Here is a 15,757-nt window from a genome sequence, read left to right as displayed (position 1 = left end):
TTAGTTTAAAAAAACAATGTTAAACTCCGGTATCGAGCCTTAACTGCTATCATTATACACGGTTCGACGCACCTTCAGAAGAATGAAAAGCTCGCAAGAGTTACCTAATAAGATATGGGGATTATAGCTACCACAGATAGGCTGGTGCTATAAAAATCTGCTCATTCTCCCAGCATTTCACTATTAAAAATGCCCTATTTCTAACATATTAATTGTATGACATAACCTCAAATTCGAAATATGATTGGCAAACAAAGCCTTTTCTACATTTTCATTATGTGTTTGGTGTTCTTTATCTAGAAGCTACAGTAATACCATATATGTAGGGTCTTCTCTGCTTCTGCTTTTTTTAAAATTTGCCATTTATGCTTTAAAGGGAAAAAACACTTAATGAATCCATTCGATCATTTCAGTTACATTTTCCCATGGCGATCCAATTGGTCACTTCTGGCAGAACGATATTCCGCAGTAGCTACAATTATGAGCTCTGGAGTCATCTTCAAAAAGAAAGCTCAGTTACAAAGCTAAAGAACTTCTCATGTATTATGCAACTTAGAATCCATTTAATGTGGCTGATGAAGTAGCAGCTGCACGTCCATGTAGTGTAACTCACATGTGGTAATCCAACAGAGCGTACCAAAATTTATGTTCTTTCCTACCTTTTTCCTTATAACTCAATAATTCTGCGTAGTTTTTCGCGATATAGACCAATTGCTTGTAATGCACTTGTGATGATAGTGATTTGTGCTTTCTAACGAAAAATGTTTGCGAGGGAAATTATTACTTGCAATGATAGAACATAATAAGCGATAAAGTACTATTCAGGCACTGTCGTAGCTGAAATTGAAAGTAGCCAAACATCATCATTGTTTGTTAGCAGTTTCTTTTTCAAGTCCTATCTGAGATTAAACCTAATCCTCACATAACCCTATCTCCACGGAAGATAAGCTTAGAATGCCCTTCTTAACATGAAGGTAGTATTTCCATTTATTGCGTGTCACGAGTTGAATACAATTACAAAGGCTTATCTAAGGTTCATAACGAACGAAAATATTACACAACATCGTATCATGATGTGCGAATCCAAAATAGATGATTTAAAGACGGTTGTATGAAATACCTCAGCGCCTGCTGCTTAACGTAAGGTTTTATTTGTTCACATGCCATTTTACAGTGTTTTGCGTTTAAAAATCTAAAATTCCGAGCTTCAATATAACTTTTAGAATATGAATAGAAAATTCAAACGATCAATACAAAAATTGAGTGTTCAATAAAATTTTCTGGAAAGGATTCTAAACAATCCTTCACTATCTTCCTTCCGGAGATTATGTATGTGACGGACCAGAAAGCGATCCGGAGGACGATTTAAGCCAAGGAGTGTCCATCAAAACCTTAATGAGTAGGACCATCTTTCAGATGACTCTATGTCAGCGGATGAAGTTGGGCGTAGTCAAAGTGTCGATATATCGATGGCTGAAGTTGAGTTAGGATTGGTCCACTAGCCGCAACTTGTATGGACATCTACGAAATATACAAGGGAGCAAGTTGCTCCAATTCATAGCGTTGATGCAAAACAGAAATTTGAAGATCGGTGATGCTGCTACTCAGTCAGGATTCTTCCAGCTTCTGGCTATAAGTTCTTCGCTGAATGGAAGAAAAACGGTGGAACAATGTTGCCTGGGTACAAGCTTGCCTCTGAAGTAAAAAAAAGGCCAACAACAGCAAACTTTATGAGGAACACTCCGAGTACCTGGACAACTATGTTACAAATAATCCAACGTGTGTCGTAAAAGATGTTACAGCTAGTTTGGTAGAAGCATTTGAGGATCTTACGATAAGTGACTCTGCTGTGTATCGGCATTTGACTAACAAACTAGCCTTTACAATTACACGCACTCAACCCAGAGTTGCTAATCGTAACTCTGAGGACTCTTTGGAGCAGAGAAGACGTTTTGTTGAAGAGCTCGGAGAACGGAAGGTTGACTATAAGGACAAATGTGTCTTCGTTGATGAGAGTGGCTTCTTGAAGAATATGGTGCGTCCTGTAGCCTGGTCGAAGAGGGGCACGCCTGCAGAGGTGGAAGTAAACGCACAGCGTGGTCATCAGTTATGATCCCCGTTCTCATATTTGAAGAGACTGCCTCAACATTTTTTATAAAGATCATCTTTGTTCTGTCTGGCCATTTTATTGCCTCAGCATATTAATTGCTGGATATATCAGTATCAACAAAACAGAATCCATATCTTTTAGGGTCTAATAGACTGGACCATGACAACAGCAGTCATTGCCATAGCTGTTTATACTCAAGTTTATAGTAGATAATCTCACCAATCACAACACTTGGTCTCGCTGTGCCACATAACAAATGGAAAGGAACAATTCCTCACAGTCGCACTCCTTTATACTGTTTGAAAAGCTTAGCGGTAAGGAAGCAACCATGACCACCTTTTTCTTCCCTCTCCCTTTTCGCCTGATTCCTACTATAAACAATTTATTTCTCTACGTTCCCATGACAGCTCCAAACTTGCAAATTACCACTTGATTAAGCACTGTGTATCTTCTACTGCCTTCCGTTTACGGAAGAGAACGTGGCATGGGCCATCAATGATCTTGGAGGGTTCGAAAATAAAGTCTTGGTGTACGAGAGCGATCCTCAGAAACCGATGGTTTTGTGGTATTTCCATACCTCCTATAATATATAAGGACCAATTAGACACACCTTCAAGCATTTGACTCGTTATTATGATCATAGAATCATAATAATACTTGTATACGTCATCTTGTACTCTAAAGACATACGCATACATAATGCTGCATTCCTACTGATTAAGAACGAGTATTTAGCTGCTTTTTTTTTTACCTCTTTCCTTTCCTTCTTTCTTTTGTTGTCAATACAAACATCCAATTCGCTATGAACGCTTCCCTCTCTGATTTTTAGTGTATAATAAAAGGACTCAAGGAGACTCATTTCACCTTACAGTTTATATCAAATTATAAGTCGTGTTCACTAAGCATAAAACAACCACAAATATCACAGTTTTATCGAGGACCACAGTAAATTCAAGACCATTTTCGTACCATGCATATATTGATCAACCTAAACCGATACAAGAGAAACCTGAAACAACAGGAAGACGTTTGACAATTTCTTGCTTATTATTGCCATTATCGGATTCACAGCTTTTAAAATTACTGAATACAGCTTTTCTGCCTTACGATCCGCATAATCCAGCACTGTATAAAAGAATGTCTATTAGTTCACATGATATCTTCAATGCCCTGGCCGGATACATTCCAGCAAGCCGATTCAAAAATTCAATGTCGTTTGCTCAGTGGTGCTCGCGAAAAAAGGCACTCTTTCTAGGTACCATAGCCAAAAACATCAGCGAATATCAGCCAAATTACTAGAAAGAAATCCAGGATATGAAAGCGGAGAAATACCTTATTTTAGGGTATGTTCGGAAATCACCTGGAGTGGTTGATGAGAATAATCAGAAAAGGCTGTTGGAAGCTGTGATATTCTTACATATCAGGAGTTATAATTTATTAAGTTTTTAAATGTCGAGACTGAGTGAGTCAGCGAGACCGAACAATAGTTCTTGGATGATTTTATTTTGGTTTAGAAATTGAATGGTCTTTTATATGAATGCAAGGTAGAACTGAGCTTATAGTGGAATTAAGAAAGTAGTAGTGACAACCGAATAATATTGTTCCTGTTAATGAATTGTACAGCGCCACTGATATATATCTAGATTACCAGTAAGGTTGAAGTGTGCCTGGAATCTTATTTGTTCCAGTGCACTATAACTGGTAAAGGCAGTAAATCTGGATTGTTTCTCAGATTGTTATATGAATTAGAGTTCAGAACGTGACAGAAGCGATGATTTCGCGTCTCAAAGAGCGATCACTTGTGACGAGCGTGTTTGTGTCGTGTTCCTCCGAATCTCAAGCTTAATTCAGCAACGAGACTTACCGCGTCCAGCATTAGTTGATAGACTAGATTGTGCTGGACCTACACAAGATAAGAGTGTGAACTACAAGATTAATTATACAGAGTACTAAATTATTTCTTTAATAGATCTTCTAATACTGCTAAAAAATACAGGAAAAAGTCTGCCTTGTTTGTGTTGACTTTACTGGCCTTTCAACCAGTTCAGATGACTTGCTCGAATTTATTCGGTAAGTTACAAATTCTATAATTTGGAACATCTTTATTCATACAACTTGTTTAATTATAGTTCATACGCATCGATCAAAACAATAATAATAGACCAACTTGCATACTTCAACAAGATTCATATCTTCCAACGCCAAGATATACTTGAGGATCCAAGCGTATTGCAGGCGTTTGATAATTGCAGAAAAGGATTGATCCAAAGATCAAAATAAAACCCTGTCGCTCTTTTTTCACTTGTAACGTCGGCATGCTGAGTTTCCTTTTATAAATGATCCATTAAATAGAATCTACTACGTTTGTCAAAGATTTCATTATGGCACTTAGACTCTATTACTTGCTGCTTTTCAGCCAGCATTAAGGAAATGACAGGTAGCTTGAGGATCAGCAAAGATATGGTTGAACGACTGAAATTATAATAGGCCGAAAATCGGTTGAAAGATGGGCTGAAAAAGGGCTGAGAATCGGTTCAGGATCAGTTGTCGTGAATATGGCATATGATTCAGGTTTTGATGTAGAATTGTCTGGAACGTCTAGCGTTGACCCTAGTTAAGGCAACAGAAACCTTAGTACTTAGAATAGTGATGTAGGAAAAGTACTTAAGGACAATAAATACTCTTCAATAAAGCCTCATCTATTTTTTAGGTCGTTCTAAATTCTGTTTCCGCCCTCTAATTTCATGGTGGAGTGGCTGTTATATTGATCCCCCCCCCGGTGTCAAGTCTGTTTATCAAGTCCATCAAGTCTACTCGTCAAGCCTAACCTTCATTTTCTGTAAAGTGTCTATTCTTAGTTTATAGCCATGTCTGCCGTCAAACGTGCCGCCGAACGTACTGAACAAAGAGTGGCCAATGCTTTAGCTAAACTGATTACGGGTAACCGAATGGTTACCACCAAAATTTGTCCCCCTTTCTCTGGTACTGGTCCTATCAGTCGATGGGTGCAAATCTGTGAAGCTCGCTGCCGCATGTTGTAACTGCATGAATTTCAGCGTATTGTTTACCTTTTATAATATCTGCCTGAGAATATGGCACAATGGATCAATCAGCGCACCAATTTGGACTCGTGGTCTACTCTCAAGGATACGTTGATCGACAGGTTTGGCGTTCCAATCCAGCAACAAAAAGAAACTGTTAAAAATTGCAATTTAAAGTGTTGAAGCAAGGTTCTCTCTTTTGTCGCCGTTTTGAAGTGAAGTTTGAGTCCCTGGTTCTTGACTTTTCGGAAGGACATGTCCCTTCTGCACATGAACTGAGAATCTTTTTACCACCTCAAGCCATGTCCCCTCGAATGTGCAACCTGGTCCTGCCTCGCATGCATGGTCTCAAGAACTAAAAGATGTCTCGCAAGCGGCTATCGATATTGAGAACTTGCTGTCCACGAATAGTGAGACGTTAGCGTCAACTTTTGAAAAAGCATCCATTATCATGATGCTTCCGCTCCGGTCGCCCTTTCACCGGTAACATATTTACAGAGCGTTAAACATGGTAGCACGCAAGTTGCTTCGTAATTTTGCGAGCACTATCTCCATTCACAATTCATGCCAGCAGGATCATAGACATTTTGTTTGCTGCCACGAATAGTACAATGCTCTCAGTTACAGTGATCCTCACTATCCTTACCAATCCAACCAATTCTGAACCAATCCTCAACAATCCTGAACCAATCCTCAACCAATCCTGAACCATTCCTCAACCAATCCTGCAGAAAATTTTATTGAACACTCAATTTTTGTATTGATTGTTTGAGTTTTCTATTCATATTCTAAAAATTATATTGAAGCTCGGAATTTTAGATTTTTAAACGCAAAACACTGTACCCCACATTTTAACTGAATTGAACAAAAACTGCAAGTTGTGCAACCTTATTACCTCACAGACCGATTAGCTTACAAGCGGTGATTGTTTCAAAAAACTCTGTCCAAATAGAATTCGAGATATTCGATTATGTACGGTAAATCGGCGATAACCTTATGCATGCGCTTCCAAAGCAACTTGCATCATACATTACAATACTTGCTTAAGCCTTTGCTCGAATCATTTATTAAGCAAACTGTTATATGAGCTAGTATTGAATTTTAAAGTACACTATTACATATGAAGGCTCTTATTGCTGATTATTGATCCATTGTCGATGGTTCTTCAGCGATCTCTTCGAGGTATTCAAAAAGTGAGGAATAGAAAGAGGAGCTCCGTGGTTTCGTGTCCGCAGTGTTACTATTAGTATGCGAGGGTATACTTAAAAATGAAGGTTCTGTAATGCTTGTAGTCGCTGGCTTATCAGTAGAAACAGTCCTCGCTGCAGTCGTTTGTTGTGGTTCTTGTTGATTGCCAGTATGAGGCAAATTGTGAGCGTGGCTTGATAAGCTCGTATTATATTCTGTTAACGGTAAGACAGGGTGATAGTAACAGCTGTCCAAAGAGTCAATAGTAGTATCACTACCTCTTCTATTACTACACGCATCCTCTGTCAACAGGTGTCGTGCTGTTAGTCCGGATTCCTCAAACTTCTTGCGTTGGTTTTTCAAGTCTGCCGTGCTAGATGCAATTTCAGCCGGTGCTTGAGATATAGGTTGGTTATGGTCCACATAATTGCCCGTGATCTCTTTATAATCTGATATTTTTGCTTTTTGTTTTTCTATGACTGTATCTTTATTACTTACATCCGTCGTTGCTTCTTTTGGCTCATTGTTGGTGTTATTGAGACCATAAATGGATGTATTCTGCGAACTGTGCTTATTATTGAACCAATCGTACCAGCATAGCAGTATTTTTTCTGATTCGACCTGCATAAGTATATTTGTCATGCCTTGGCCATGCACTTTTAACACATACTGTTTTGGCACACACGATTTTATAGTAGCACCTTTGTAGGCGATGACTTTCCCTTTCTTTACTTTATCCTATATAAGGTTTCGAAGGGCGAAAGTGATGCGTTGTCAGCAATATTATACATAATATAAGAAGGGATTTGTATGAATAAATCTATGCTTACCGAATAAATACTAAAGTACGAAATTGTGGGCATCAATACAACAGACATCATCTCCCAAGCTGCCAAAAATGGAAAGTATTTGAATACTTGTTGTATAGGTGTTTCCATCTAATATGTAGGATAAGAATATTAGAACTTGTTTGGTTAGACGCTCGTTTCATAATAATAAAGCATACTTCGTGCACGTCCAATAGGAATCCATGCATTTGACCCGTTCGGGAGATATTTTTGAGGAGTACAGTGGAGTCACTCAGAGGCTGGATGGAATTATTTGCCATGTAGTTTAGGCTCATTGGGTTGTCATTCTTTTTGCACAAGTGATCAATATTACCATCGTCGCTTATAGTAACTTGGCTGTTATTTTCTGTAAGAGCGGTTTGTTTAGCCTGAGTAACATTTTCGTTGTATTCCCTATATTTCTCCCGTCCGGTCAAGTCAGAATGCTTGCCGTTATTGAATCGTGTATCGAGGCGATCCTTTTTTGAATTTGAGAAAAATATATGCAGTTTGGGTACAAACAATACCAGAAGCGAAAAAGTTGTGGCCCAGACTATCATGGTAGCCGTTAGATAATGCCTTGTGTAATAGTCGGTTGTAGGCACAAAGAAAATGATAAAGCCAATCAAAACCGAAAAAAAGATATTGCTAGTTGTTCGCATATAGGTAGAAAAGCAAGATGTTTAAATTCAAGCTCTACATGTATGCATTAGCTATAAATATTTATAACTTACTAAACAGATAAGCCGATTTGTTTATATTCACTGTATTTGGAGTAGTTTCTTCCGACCGAACGCGTCTTGAAGGCAAGAAAAGTAGCAAATATCAATTGAAGCGACCCAAAAAGACTGAGAAGAGTGACGAATATAGCGTGATTAACGCCTTCAAAAGTACAGTCAATATAATATGCATCTTTGGATACGGGGATACTAATGGTTGACACTTTGCTCGAAGCAAACCATGCGATCAGAATGGTCTAAAATAGATGGTTTCATTAGTCATAAAAATTGAATCGAATCTTGATACCATCATCTTACAGAAGTTATAGCGAATATCGAACCCGATACTTTTAGTAGCTGCATGTCAGTGACGATCGTTTTAGTGATGAATATGTTGTTGAATATGCGGTAAATACGATAGTTCTTTGCGATTAAATTGCTGTTTCATAAACAGATTTATTCTATTAAGTACACAAATCGCAATAAGGTACAATTGCATTATGTACGAAGAAATGACTTACCCTAAGATTAAGGAATATCCTAAATGGAATGTAACAGGAATTATAGTACAAGTGAGTTTAGTTCTGTAACCAACGAAGAAGAATAAAGAAACATAGGCCAACAGAAACCCAATCAGCTCTAGTACACAAAATAATGGACTATGTAAATGTGAGCAGAAGTTTGGTTTGGTATCAATATCAGGTATGCTAAAATTATTACAATTCATAAGAATGGCTTACCTTGAAGCTTTGAAGACCTCTCGCTTTCTGTAAAACAGCACCAAAACCATAGTCAATAGGGCAATGCATGTGCCCAAAGATGCTATGCTTAGAAGCACAATGGTAACAGGAGACTTGTAGCCAGGGTTTAAAAAGATTCTGTCAGGAATACCTGTGGGTATCTATACTAAACGTCCTAATTCAATTGACGAACTACAGCTGATAACCATTTTAGATAGATGCACTTTCACTTTTACCTTTGTTGACCCATCGTGGTAAATGGGCGAGGAAGTAAGATTCATGTTGCCAGCAATAATTCTGCCAATTTCGATTTGTGAACCATTTTGAATATTGTACAATCGAAAGTTTCTGAATGAAAGAGAAACTTATTAGTGTTTAAACAAAGATTTTGAACGACTCTATTTGTATTATGTATTACGCTGTAGCAATATCTCCATTTTGATCAAAGACAATTGGTCCCGCCGGTCCGACAAAAGATGAATTGAATGCTGATGGGCTGAGGTACTGCCCTAGTTGCCCAGCAGCTAGTTTCTGAAGCATCTCTGACCTATTTGAGGCTGATGTCGTATCTTTCAATATCGTATTGAACCCGCTCGCCATCGCCATCATACAAGAATAAGCCATCCCTTCGTTACTACTAATATTATGCTGTCCGCCATAAGGGTATCTAGGGAGCAAGTTAGTATATTGCAAGCTCGTATATGCTACCTCTACGAATCGTTATCACTCACATGGCTGGATCCAGATGAGACCATTTCTCCAAAAAAGTATCAAAAGGTGGATATCCATTAAGTTCCTTAAGTGAATCGAACATGAATACACCTCCAGAAAAGGTCGAATTATAATCTATCTGCGTTAGATTAGTGGTCGTTCTTGCCGCATATTCTACAGGGTCGATCAAATCTAACAGTGATTGCTTTTTGAATGCGTTATTCGATTTTGATGAAGCGTTTCGCGGACCAGAAAATTGGTCATCAACCATGGTGGCATTATAAACAGAGGGAATGACATCTGTGTTGCTTGCTCTTCGAGACAAAATGGAATTGTAGTCGTTAATGGCTGCATATAAGGTATTTGTATCTGCGTTGATTGTGATCCATACAGTGTCGTCATTGATATATCCGCTATGGGCTGCTACCGTCAATGCGGCGATTTGTGCTACACCTTCAGCAGCAATAAAGACAACACGAACGCCGGAAGACATAAATGAATCTATGGAAGCTTTTATATCACTTTTCGGCCCATTTTCATAGTAGGATTGGTAAGTTTTTACATGTAATCCATTCAAGCGAGCTTTCATCACAATATTCTCAGACACTATATATTAATATTTGTCATTAAAGGATAATGTGAATAAGTATATTCAAGTGTTTTCCTGAAGCAAGCTTTTGTTTACTGATATAGTACATTGTTGACCAAAATCATTATCCGAATACAAAACACCTATTTGAGGCCAGCCTTGGCTGATGATGAATGACATCGCAGCATCTGAATATAATAAATTTGTAGGTGCAGTTCGGAAGAAGTAACCAAACTGGGTCTTATCTGATAAAGAAGCTGTAAAGAAAGGCCAATAAAGTTAGTTGGAAAATTGATCCATGCAAGAGATTGTCAGAAACTTACTTGCTATGGCTGAGAAAGAACATTGTGGGATTTGTAGAGTGCTTGTCATAAGAGCTGACAGAGAAGTCCATGAAGAAGATATATCTCCAATCACACCAATGACACCTTCCTGTATCAAAGAAATGGCAGAAAAGACCGCTTGAGTGATGGCAGCTTGTCCTTCTACGGTTTTTGGATAAGAGTCTTTTTCTACTAAGGTGATATAAACTCCCGGAATAAATTGTTGAGTATTGATTTCTGCAACTGCTAATCGAATGGCCGATATTCCACTGTATATTGAAGATGACAAAAAATCAATGGCTCAGTTATGTGCAATTAGGTTTTTTTAATTGGTTTGGGTTTTGCAAAAGCAAATATATTTACCTCATCGTCATAACTCTTGTCCAGCCATCATTATTTTGATGAAAAGGTAGTAGTACACCAATCTTTAGCTCTGTCAAAGAATTGTTTTTGATCACCGGATTGATGAATGTTGAGCCTTTCCGCCTTACTACTGAAAAAGTATAATTATTGAAGGAATCAAAATACAAAGATGAATTGAAATCGTCTATGTCACTGTCATCGATTACTATAGAAGAGCGGTTTTTTGCTAATTGAAACTGATCTGCTGCCGTGAGTGATTGTGGTGGGCTTATAGTGGATAAGCTGTAGTTAGTGGCCATGTATTCTGATGGGTTTTCCTTTACAAAAATGGGAAGGATGCTTTCACTACGTCAGTATATCTGATGAGATATTAATTGTTAGCGGCCGACGATAATCCGTTTATGTGGTTTAAGCTGATTATGAGGAAGAAAGGAACAAGAGAAAAAGTGTATAACATCAATTGCATGAAAGAACAATATCTGTTGTATAAAAAGTATAATTGAACAAAAAAGGAGAAGACCTATACAGACTTGTTTACTAAGGTTATTTGGCAAATCAACTAAATCTCAGTTTCCCTTTTTCCATCTTCCTTCTATTTTGAAATATAGAAGCAATTTTGAAGATGGCACTTGTCAGTAATTATTCTGTCTATGTGAGACGACATTTCATAACAGTTACATAATAACCAAATACTTGTTCACTAGCTATACTTGCAATTTATTGTTATATAGTGCGCTTATAAATAAATATGAAAGGGGTTCTCTCAGGGAGCTACTTATTGCAAAGGAGCATGGGATGGAACAGGGAAAAATTCGTTTGGTCCGAACTAAGAAATATCAGGGCGAGGAGTAAACGAATAGACGATTGCCTAAAACAGCATTTTTAAGGAAAACATGAAGATACTGTCAAATGCCACCGAAATGTCAGAGCTAAGCATGCTTGGAATATATATATATATATATATCTGTTGGGCTTTTATTATTGACTTCCAAAAACAATTAACAAGTTATGACTACGGAAGTTTTAACTTCCCATTGTTACATCCTCATCTGCAACCTGTGATTTCGGAGACACCATAGAGTTAGCCATGGTTGTATTGCTATTTGACAGTAGATCATTGTTGGTTACTCTATTATCATCCGATGGCTCATTATTATCATTGGTGGATGTGATAGTATTTGAAGAAGTCGTAGTACCCGCTGCAATGGCCTGTGACATGGCAATAGTAGCGGCTACAGCAGCGGTGGTAGATTGTTGTTGCGGCAGATATAATGGTGTTGTTTTAACGTTTTGATTAGCACTAGTCATTTCTGTATCCTCGTCCTTTTCTGTCTGTTTCTCTACTGATTTTGTTTGTTGAGGCTGGCCTTCACTTGCTGACATTTTTTCTTGAGAAGCTTCTGATTGATGAGATGGACTACAAATATGACTTGCGGGTTGCCAAACTTGAACAATATTATCATCAGCCGTGCTGCCTAGGACCCAAGGATCCACAGGGTTCCAATCAAAGTCAGAAATTTTATTGGTGTGACCACCGTGCATGAACTAGAATAGAATGACAGGTTTGTGGGTTTTTAGCAAATTAAGAAAAAAGGGAGCGGTATTATGGTTTTTCTTTTTCTTACCAAAAGCTCTGGAGGTCCATCTTCGGCGTCTTCAGCAGATTGAGAGGCACCAATTCTGGATAGATCCCAGATAAGAATTCTTCTATCACTGCTGGCGGTGGCTAAAACTGCATCATGATGAGGTGACCATGCTAACTGAAGGATTTCTGATTGATGCGCTCTAAAAGTATGGATAGGTAGTTTAAAGTTACGCAAATCCCATAACTCTGCATTCTATAATGTTAAAAAGTAGGAAAAAAACCACCGTTTGATTAAGACTATGATCCTCCTATTATGGCCAAGAAATGGATCTTACTTTGTCACTGGAACCTGTTGCTAGAATCCACTCACTTCCTGGCGCAAAGGCAACGCAATTGACTTCAGCTTCATGTGCTTGAATATTATGTGTGGGTTTGGTTGAATTATTTCGGACATCCCAACTAAATACCCGTATATAACATTGTTAACAAAAGACATTTGTAAGATAAAATTTTAATTGACCATAACTTACATCATCAGTCGAGTGTCGTCACCCACAGATGCAAAAATATTTTCAAATTTGGTATGCCATGCTACATCCTAACAATATAGAACCCGTCAATCGAAACACTGTTCTTTGATATAATTTTCTTGTCTAATACTTACTTCAACACCAGCATTATGTGCTCTATAAGTACGAACGGGTTCTAATTCATGATTTTCTCTGGTTGTACCATTTATATCCCATTGGCAAATTTTTGAATCAAAACCAGCACTGATCAAATGGCTGCCTTTCTGCTTGTGAGGATTCCAAGCTAAACCATAACTAAAAAAGTTTATGCAATTAAGTAAAATATGCAACAATCGACTTCTCTTCGTTATGGAATGAATTTGTTGTTCTTATTACCCTTCTTTGTCATGTCCAATCAGTCTCATTGTGGGGTTAAAAGTTTCATTATCTTTGGGTCTAGCGTCAAAGGTTGTACGGTCAAATAGATAAACATCTCCAATTCTGGATTTGGTAGCTATGATATTTGGATTTCCAGGTTGATAACGCGCGCGGTTTACTTCTCCGTCATGTAGAATCTTCTGCGTGATTTTGATGAATGTATCGTTTTCATCGACTACCAAAAAAAAACCAACCAAAAAATCCCGTTTTGGTAAGGAAAACAAAATTCAACTTGTAAGCTAGCATTGTCTGGAGCGTGTCTCTGATCCTTTTATTTTTCCTGTTACCATTCACGTCTTCCATAGACGTATCGTCTGTTGTATTGTCAAAGGTTGGAAGTTTGACGGATGCAATCTGAAGATAATTTGGCTCGTCGTCATTGGTATGTGTTCCCAGTAATAGCTCTTGAACTTTATAGTTCTTATCCGGAACACTGTAATATTGAAATACAAAACGTGGAGTGGGTGTTAGCTTCGTGTCATAGTCCAGTTTTTTATTCTTTCATTTCGACAACACTCACTTTTCAACAGTAGGGAACCATTGACAAGTTAAACTTGGCCACTCAAGCGCATGTGTGATGACAAGGTCGTAGAGGAACGGCGAGTTCTTCTTCCACACTTTGTACTCTTCGTTCACTATCTTTTCAATTTCCTCTTCCGATCGTTGTTGTTGATTTTCAAGTTCTAAAAAAGAAAGTGATCAGATATCAGTTGCTGATGTTATGAAATTGCAAGAGGCCACTTTTCATCGCTTTCAAATGTTTTACCGAACTCCATTTTGTTATTATAAGCGTTTCTCGCCTTTAAACTGCTGAGACGCAAAGGGAATAGAATGTAAGCAGTAAAAAAACTCTGTATTGATGGTTTTTTCGGAGCTGTGTCTAAAATAAAACCTAGATACAGAAACGTAAACAGCAGCGTGCCATCACAATTGCCCTTTTAGATTTTTAACAAGCGCCAATTGATCGCTGAAGTTCAAACACGAAATCCCAATTCATTTTTTAGCGCGATTTTCTCTTTTATTCGTTCCTAATTCCTTAGTAGTCAACAAGGCAAAATTATTTTGGACACCATGAGTATTGCTGTTAAACGTAGACTTTCCGATGCAACTAATGACCAACAAATCAATGACATCAAAAACAATAAGCACCTGAAAACAGAAACTGGGGAAAAAGTCAGTAATCACCAAAATGGCGAGCAAGATAAAAGTATAAGCCGAGATGCTCAACTCCAAAAAGTCTTTGACAATATGCGATTAAGAAGAATTGTTAAAGAAAATCATGGCTGCGACATCAATCAATTGTCTTTCTTTTTTAATAATAAGAATTTTACAGCTCCTGTGAGTTTGGATCATAATAAAACTTTCGATAAACGAGGTGCAGTACAACGTGACAGTACAGATACCAGTAACATTCTAGCGACTTGCGGTGGCTGCGAGGTAGTTTATCTTTTTGGTTCATACGAACAGTCTTTTGGCTTCTTTTCAAAAACTGATGTTGTTAATTTTTTCTATTGCTTAAATAATCAAACATATATCACAGCTCAGTGTTTACGATAATGAACATTGTGGTGATCACTTGGATATTATGTCAAATTATGATATAACTCCTGGCAATGATGATGGCGGAAAGGATAAAAGTAATTATACATTGGAGACATTTTGTTGGCTTTATAAAGATGGTGATGCTTTATTAGCCACTGCTGGTGCGGACAAGTTGATCCACATTCTTAGCTTAGCGCACTCAGAAGAAATTAAGACTTTGGAGGGACATACAAGTAAGTGATCAATAATTCGATAACTTTAAGGAGAATTTGGCTGACGTTCCAAGCATTACTTAGAACTTATATACGACTTACAATCGCACCCACACAACGATCACATAATTCTGTCTACATCCAAAGATGGCACGATACGACTATGGGATGTGGATGAAGGAAAATGCTTAGTGATATTTGAAGCTGATGCAACTGTTTCAGTAAGTTTGTTGTATCTCTCGGCTTTATAGGAGGTATACACTTAATAATTTATACATGACTACTAGTGCTTCCATCCTTCAGGCGAACAATTCATTTCGGGCAATGCACGCGGTGAATTTCGCATATGGGATATCCCATCAACGTCTAATCGAATGGATGATGACGATTATGAACCTGTTACAGTTGGCAAAAAACATTCGCGTTTACTCCGCAAAATTCATGGTGATACCTATATCGACTGTATCCGTTTTGCAAACGGCCATGTTCTTTCCAAATCCATCAACGGCAAAATAGAATATTGGGATTACGAGACAGAGAAAACTCTACGATCTTTTCGCATTCGATCAGGCGAGAACTTTTGTCGCTTAGATGTGAGTTTAGATGAGCTGTTCTTTTGTGTCGGCTCAAGTCAGGGCTCCATTTTTATCTATAATCTGGAAACAGGAAAACTAGTGACAGAGTTAGGCCATAGAAGATCAACAAAGGCAGTGCATTGCTGCGTGTTTTCCAGAGATTGTCGACAGATTGTGGCGGCTGGTGAAGACGGCTTTATTATGCGATATGACTATATAGATGATGATACGTTAAAAGAGTGGGACAATTGGAGAAAGACAGACTAGATAATATTCAATGGTTAC

The 15,757-nt window shown here is 38.0% G+C and overlaps 7 protein-coding genes across 7 annotated transcripts; 4 read left to right on the top strand and 3 right to left on the bottom strand.

The window, feature by feature from the left end:
* Positions 1–425: 425 nt before the first annotated feature.
* BDF20DRAFT_835793 (uncharacterized protein) lies at positions 426–2,113 on the top strand (the record flags this gene model as incomplete). Its single annotated transcript, XM_053078877.1, has 3 exons — positions 426–540; positions 1,538–1,700; positions 1,723–2,113. The coding sequence occupies 3 exons, from the start codon at positions 426–428 to the stop codon at positions 2,111–2,113; spliced, it is 669 nt and encodes a 222-aa protein (XP_052936777.1).
* An 803-nt stretch (positions 2,114–2,916) lies between these two features.
* BDF20DRAFT_988004 (uncharacterized protein) lies at positions 2,917–4,865 on the top strand. Its single transcript, XM_053085257.1, has 5 exons — positions 2,917–3,365; positions 3,410–3,453; positions 3,860–4,056; positions 4,080–4,180; positions 4,598–4,865. The coding sequence occupies exons 1-5, from the start codon at positions 3,248–3,250 to the stop codon at positions 4,726–4,728; spliced, it is 591 nt and encodes a 196-aa protein (XP_052936776.1). The 5' UTR covers positions 2,917–3,247; the 3' UTR covers positions 4,729–4,865.
* A 112-nt stretch (positions 4,866–4,977) lies between these two features.
* On the top strand, positions 4,978–5,858 carry BDF20DRAFT_835791 (uncharacterized protein; the record flags this gene model as incomplete). The annotated part of the gene is made up of 3 exons (XM_053078876.1): positions 4,978–5,147; positions 5,452–5,634; positions 5,675–5,858. 3 exons carry the CDS (start codon positions 4,978–4,980, stop codon positions 5,856–5,858), a joined length of 537 nt encoding a protein of 178 aa, XP_052936775.1.
* A 250-nt stretch (positions 5,859–6,108) lies between these two features.
* Positions 6,109–7,860, bottom strand: BDF20DRAFT_871929 (uncharacterized protein). Its single transcript, XM_053081130.1, has 3 exons — positions 7,346–7,860; positions 7,170–7,277; positions 6,109–7,077 (listed from the first exon to the last, which is right to left on the bottom strand). Exons 1-3 carry the CDS (start codon positions 7,826–7,828, stop codon positions 6,292–6,294), a joined length of 1,377 nt encoding a protein of 458 aa, XP_052936774.1. The 5' UTR covers positions 7,829–7,860; the 3' UTR covers positions 6,109–6,291.
* A 1,492-nt stretch (positions 7,861–9,352) lies between these two features.
* On the bottom strand, positions 9,353–10,910 carry BDF20DRAFT_819770 (periplasmic binding protein-like I; the record flags this gene model as incomplete). Its single annotated transcript, XM_053077482.1, has 4 exons — positions 9,353–9,942; positions 10,033–10,182; positions 10,249–10,517; positions 10,612–10,910. 4 exons carry the CDS (start codon positions 10,908–10,910, stop codon positions 9,353–9,355), a joined length of 1,308 nt encoding a protein of 435 aa, XP_052936773.1.
* A 593-nt stretch (positions 10,911–11,503) lies between these two features.
* BDF20DRAFT_871926 (WD40-repeat-containing domain protein) lies at positions 11,504–14,046 on the bottom strand. Its single transcript, XM_053081129.1, has 9 exons — positions 13,910–14,046; positions 13,664–13,826; positions 13,431–13,576; positions 13,102–13,318; positions 12,861–13,020; positions 12,727–12,794; positions 12,532–12,655; positions 12,237–12,449; positions 11,504–12,156 (listed from the first exon to the last, which is right to left on the bottom strand). The coding sequence occupies exons 1-9, from the start codon at positions 13,917–13,919 to the stop codon at positions 11,635–11,637; spliced, it is 1,623 nt and encodes a 540-aa protein (XP_052936772.1). The 5' UTR covers positions 13,920–14,046; the 3' UTR covers positions 11,504–11,634.
* Positions 14,047–14,214: 168 nt separating this feature from the next.
* On the top strand, positions 14,215–15,739 carry BDF20DRAFT_835788 (WD40-repeat-containing domain protein; the record flags this gene model as incomplete). The annotated part of the gene is made up of 5 exons (XM_053078875.1): positions 14,215–14,580; positions 14,684–14,780; positions 14,820–14,918; positions 14,982–15,118; positions 15,185–15,739. 5 exons carry the CDS (start codon positions 14,215–14,217, stop codon positions 15,737–15,739), a joined length of 1,254 nt encoding a protein of 417 aa, XP_052936771.1.
* Positions 15,740–15,757: the final 18 nt, after the last annotated feature.

This window comes from Mycotypha africana, assembly GCF_025528875.1.
Source record: "Mycotypha africana strain NRRL 2978 chromosome Unknown BDF20scaffold_5, whole genome shotgun sequence".
In the NCBI taxonomy this organism is placed as follows: Eukaryota; Fungi; Mucoromycota; class Mucoromycetes; order Mucorales; family Mycotyphaceae; genus Mycotypha; species Mycotypha africana.
Note: the sequence above shows the minus strand (reverse complement) of the source record. Positions and strands in the feature narration are given on the sequence as shown.

Excerpts from the sequence above, each read along its gene's own strand:
- BDF20DRAFT_871926 (XM_053081129.1), bottom strand. Across the intron at positions 12,795-12,860 it reads CACATAATGCTGGTGTTGAA|GATGTAGCATGGCATACCAA; the intron begins GTAAGTATTAGA and ends CTATATTGTTAG. Across the intron at positions 12,450-12,531 it reads CAACAGGTTCCAGTGACAAA|AATGCAGAGTTATGGGATTT; the intron begins GTAAGATCCATT and ends TTAACATTATAG.
- BDF20DRAFT_871929 (XM_053081130.1), bottom strand. The coding sequence starts at position 7,828 with ATGCGAACAACTAGCAATATCTTTTTTTCGGTTTTGATTGGCTTTATC. Across the intron at positions 7,278-7,345 it reads TCCTATTGGACGTGCACGAA|ATGGAAACACCTATACAACA; the intron begins GTATGCTTTATT and ends CCTACATATTAG. Across the intron at positions 7,078-7,169 it reads CGTACTTTAGTATTTATTCG|GATAAAGTAAAGAAAGGGAA; the intron begins GTAAGCATAGAT and ends AACCTTATATAG.
- BDF20DRAFT_988004 (XM_053085257.1), top strand. The coding sequence starts at position 3,248 with ATGTCTATTAGTTCACATGATATCTTCAATGCCCTGGCCGGATACATT. Across the intron at positions 3,454-3,859 it reads GAGAAATACCTTATTTTAGG|AGTTCAGAACGTGACAGAAG; the intron begins GTATGTTCGGAA and ends TATATGAATTAG. Across the intron at positions 4,181-4,597 it reads GACTTGCTCGAATTTATTCG|GCCGAAAATCGGTTGAAAGA; the intron begins GTAAGTTACAAA and ends AAATTATAATAG.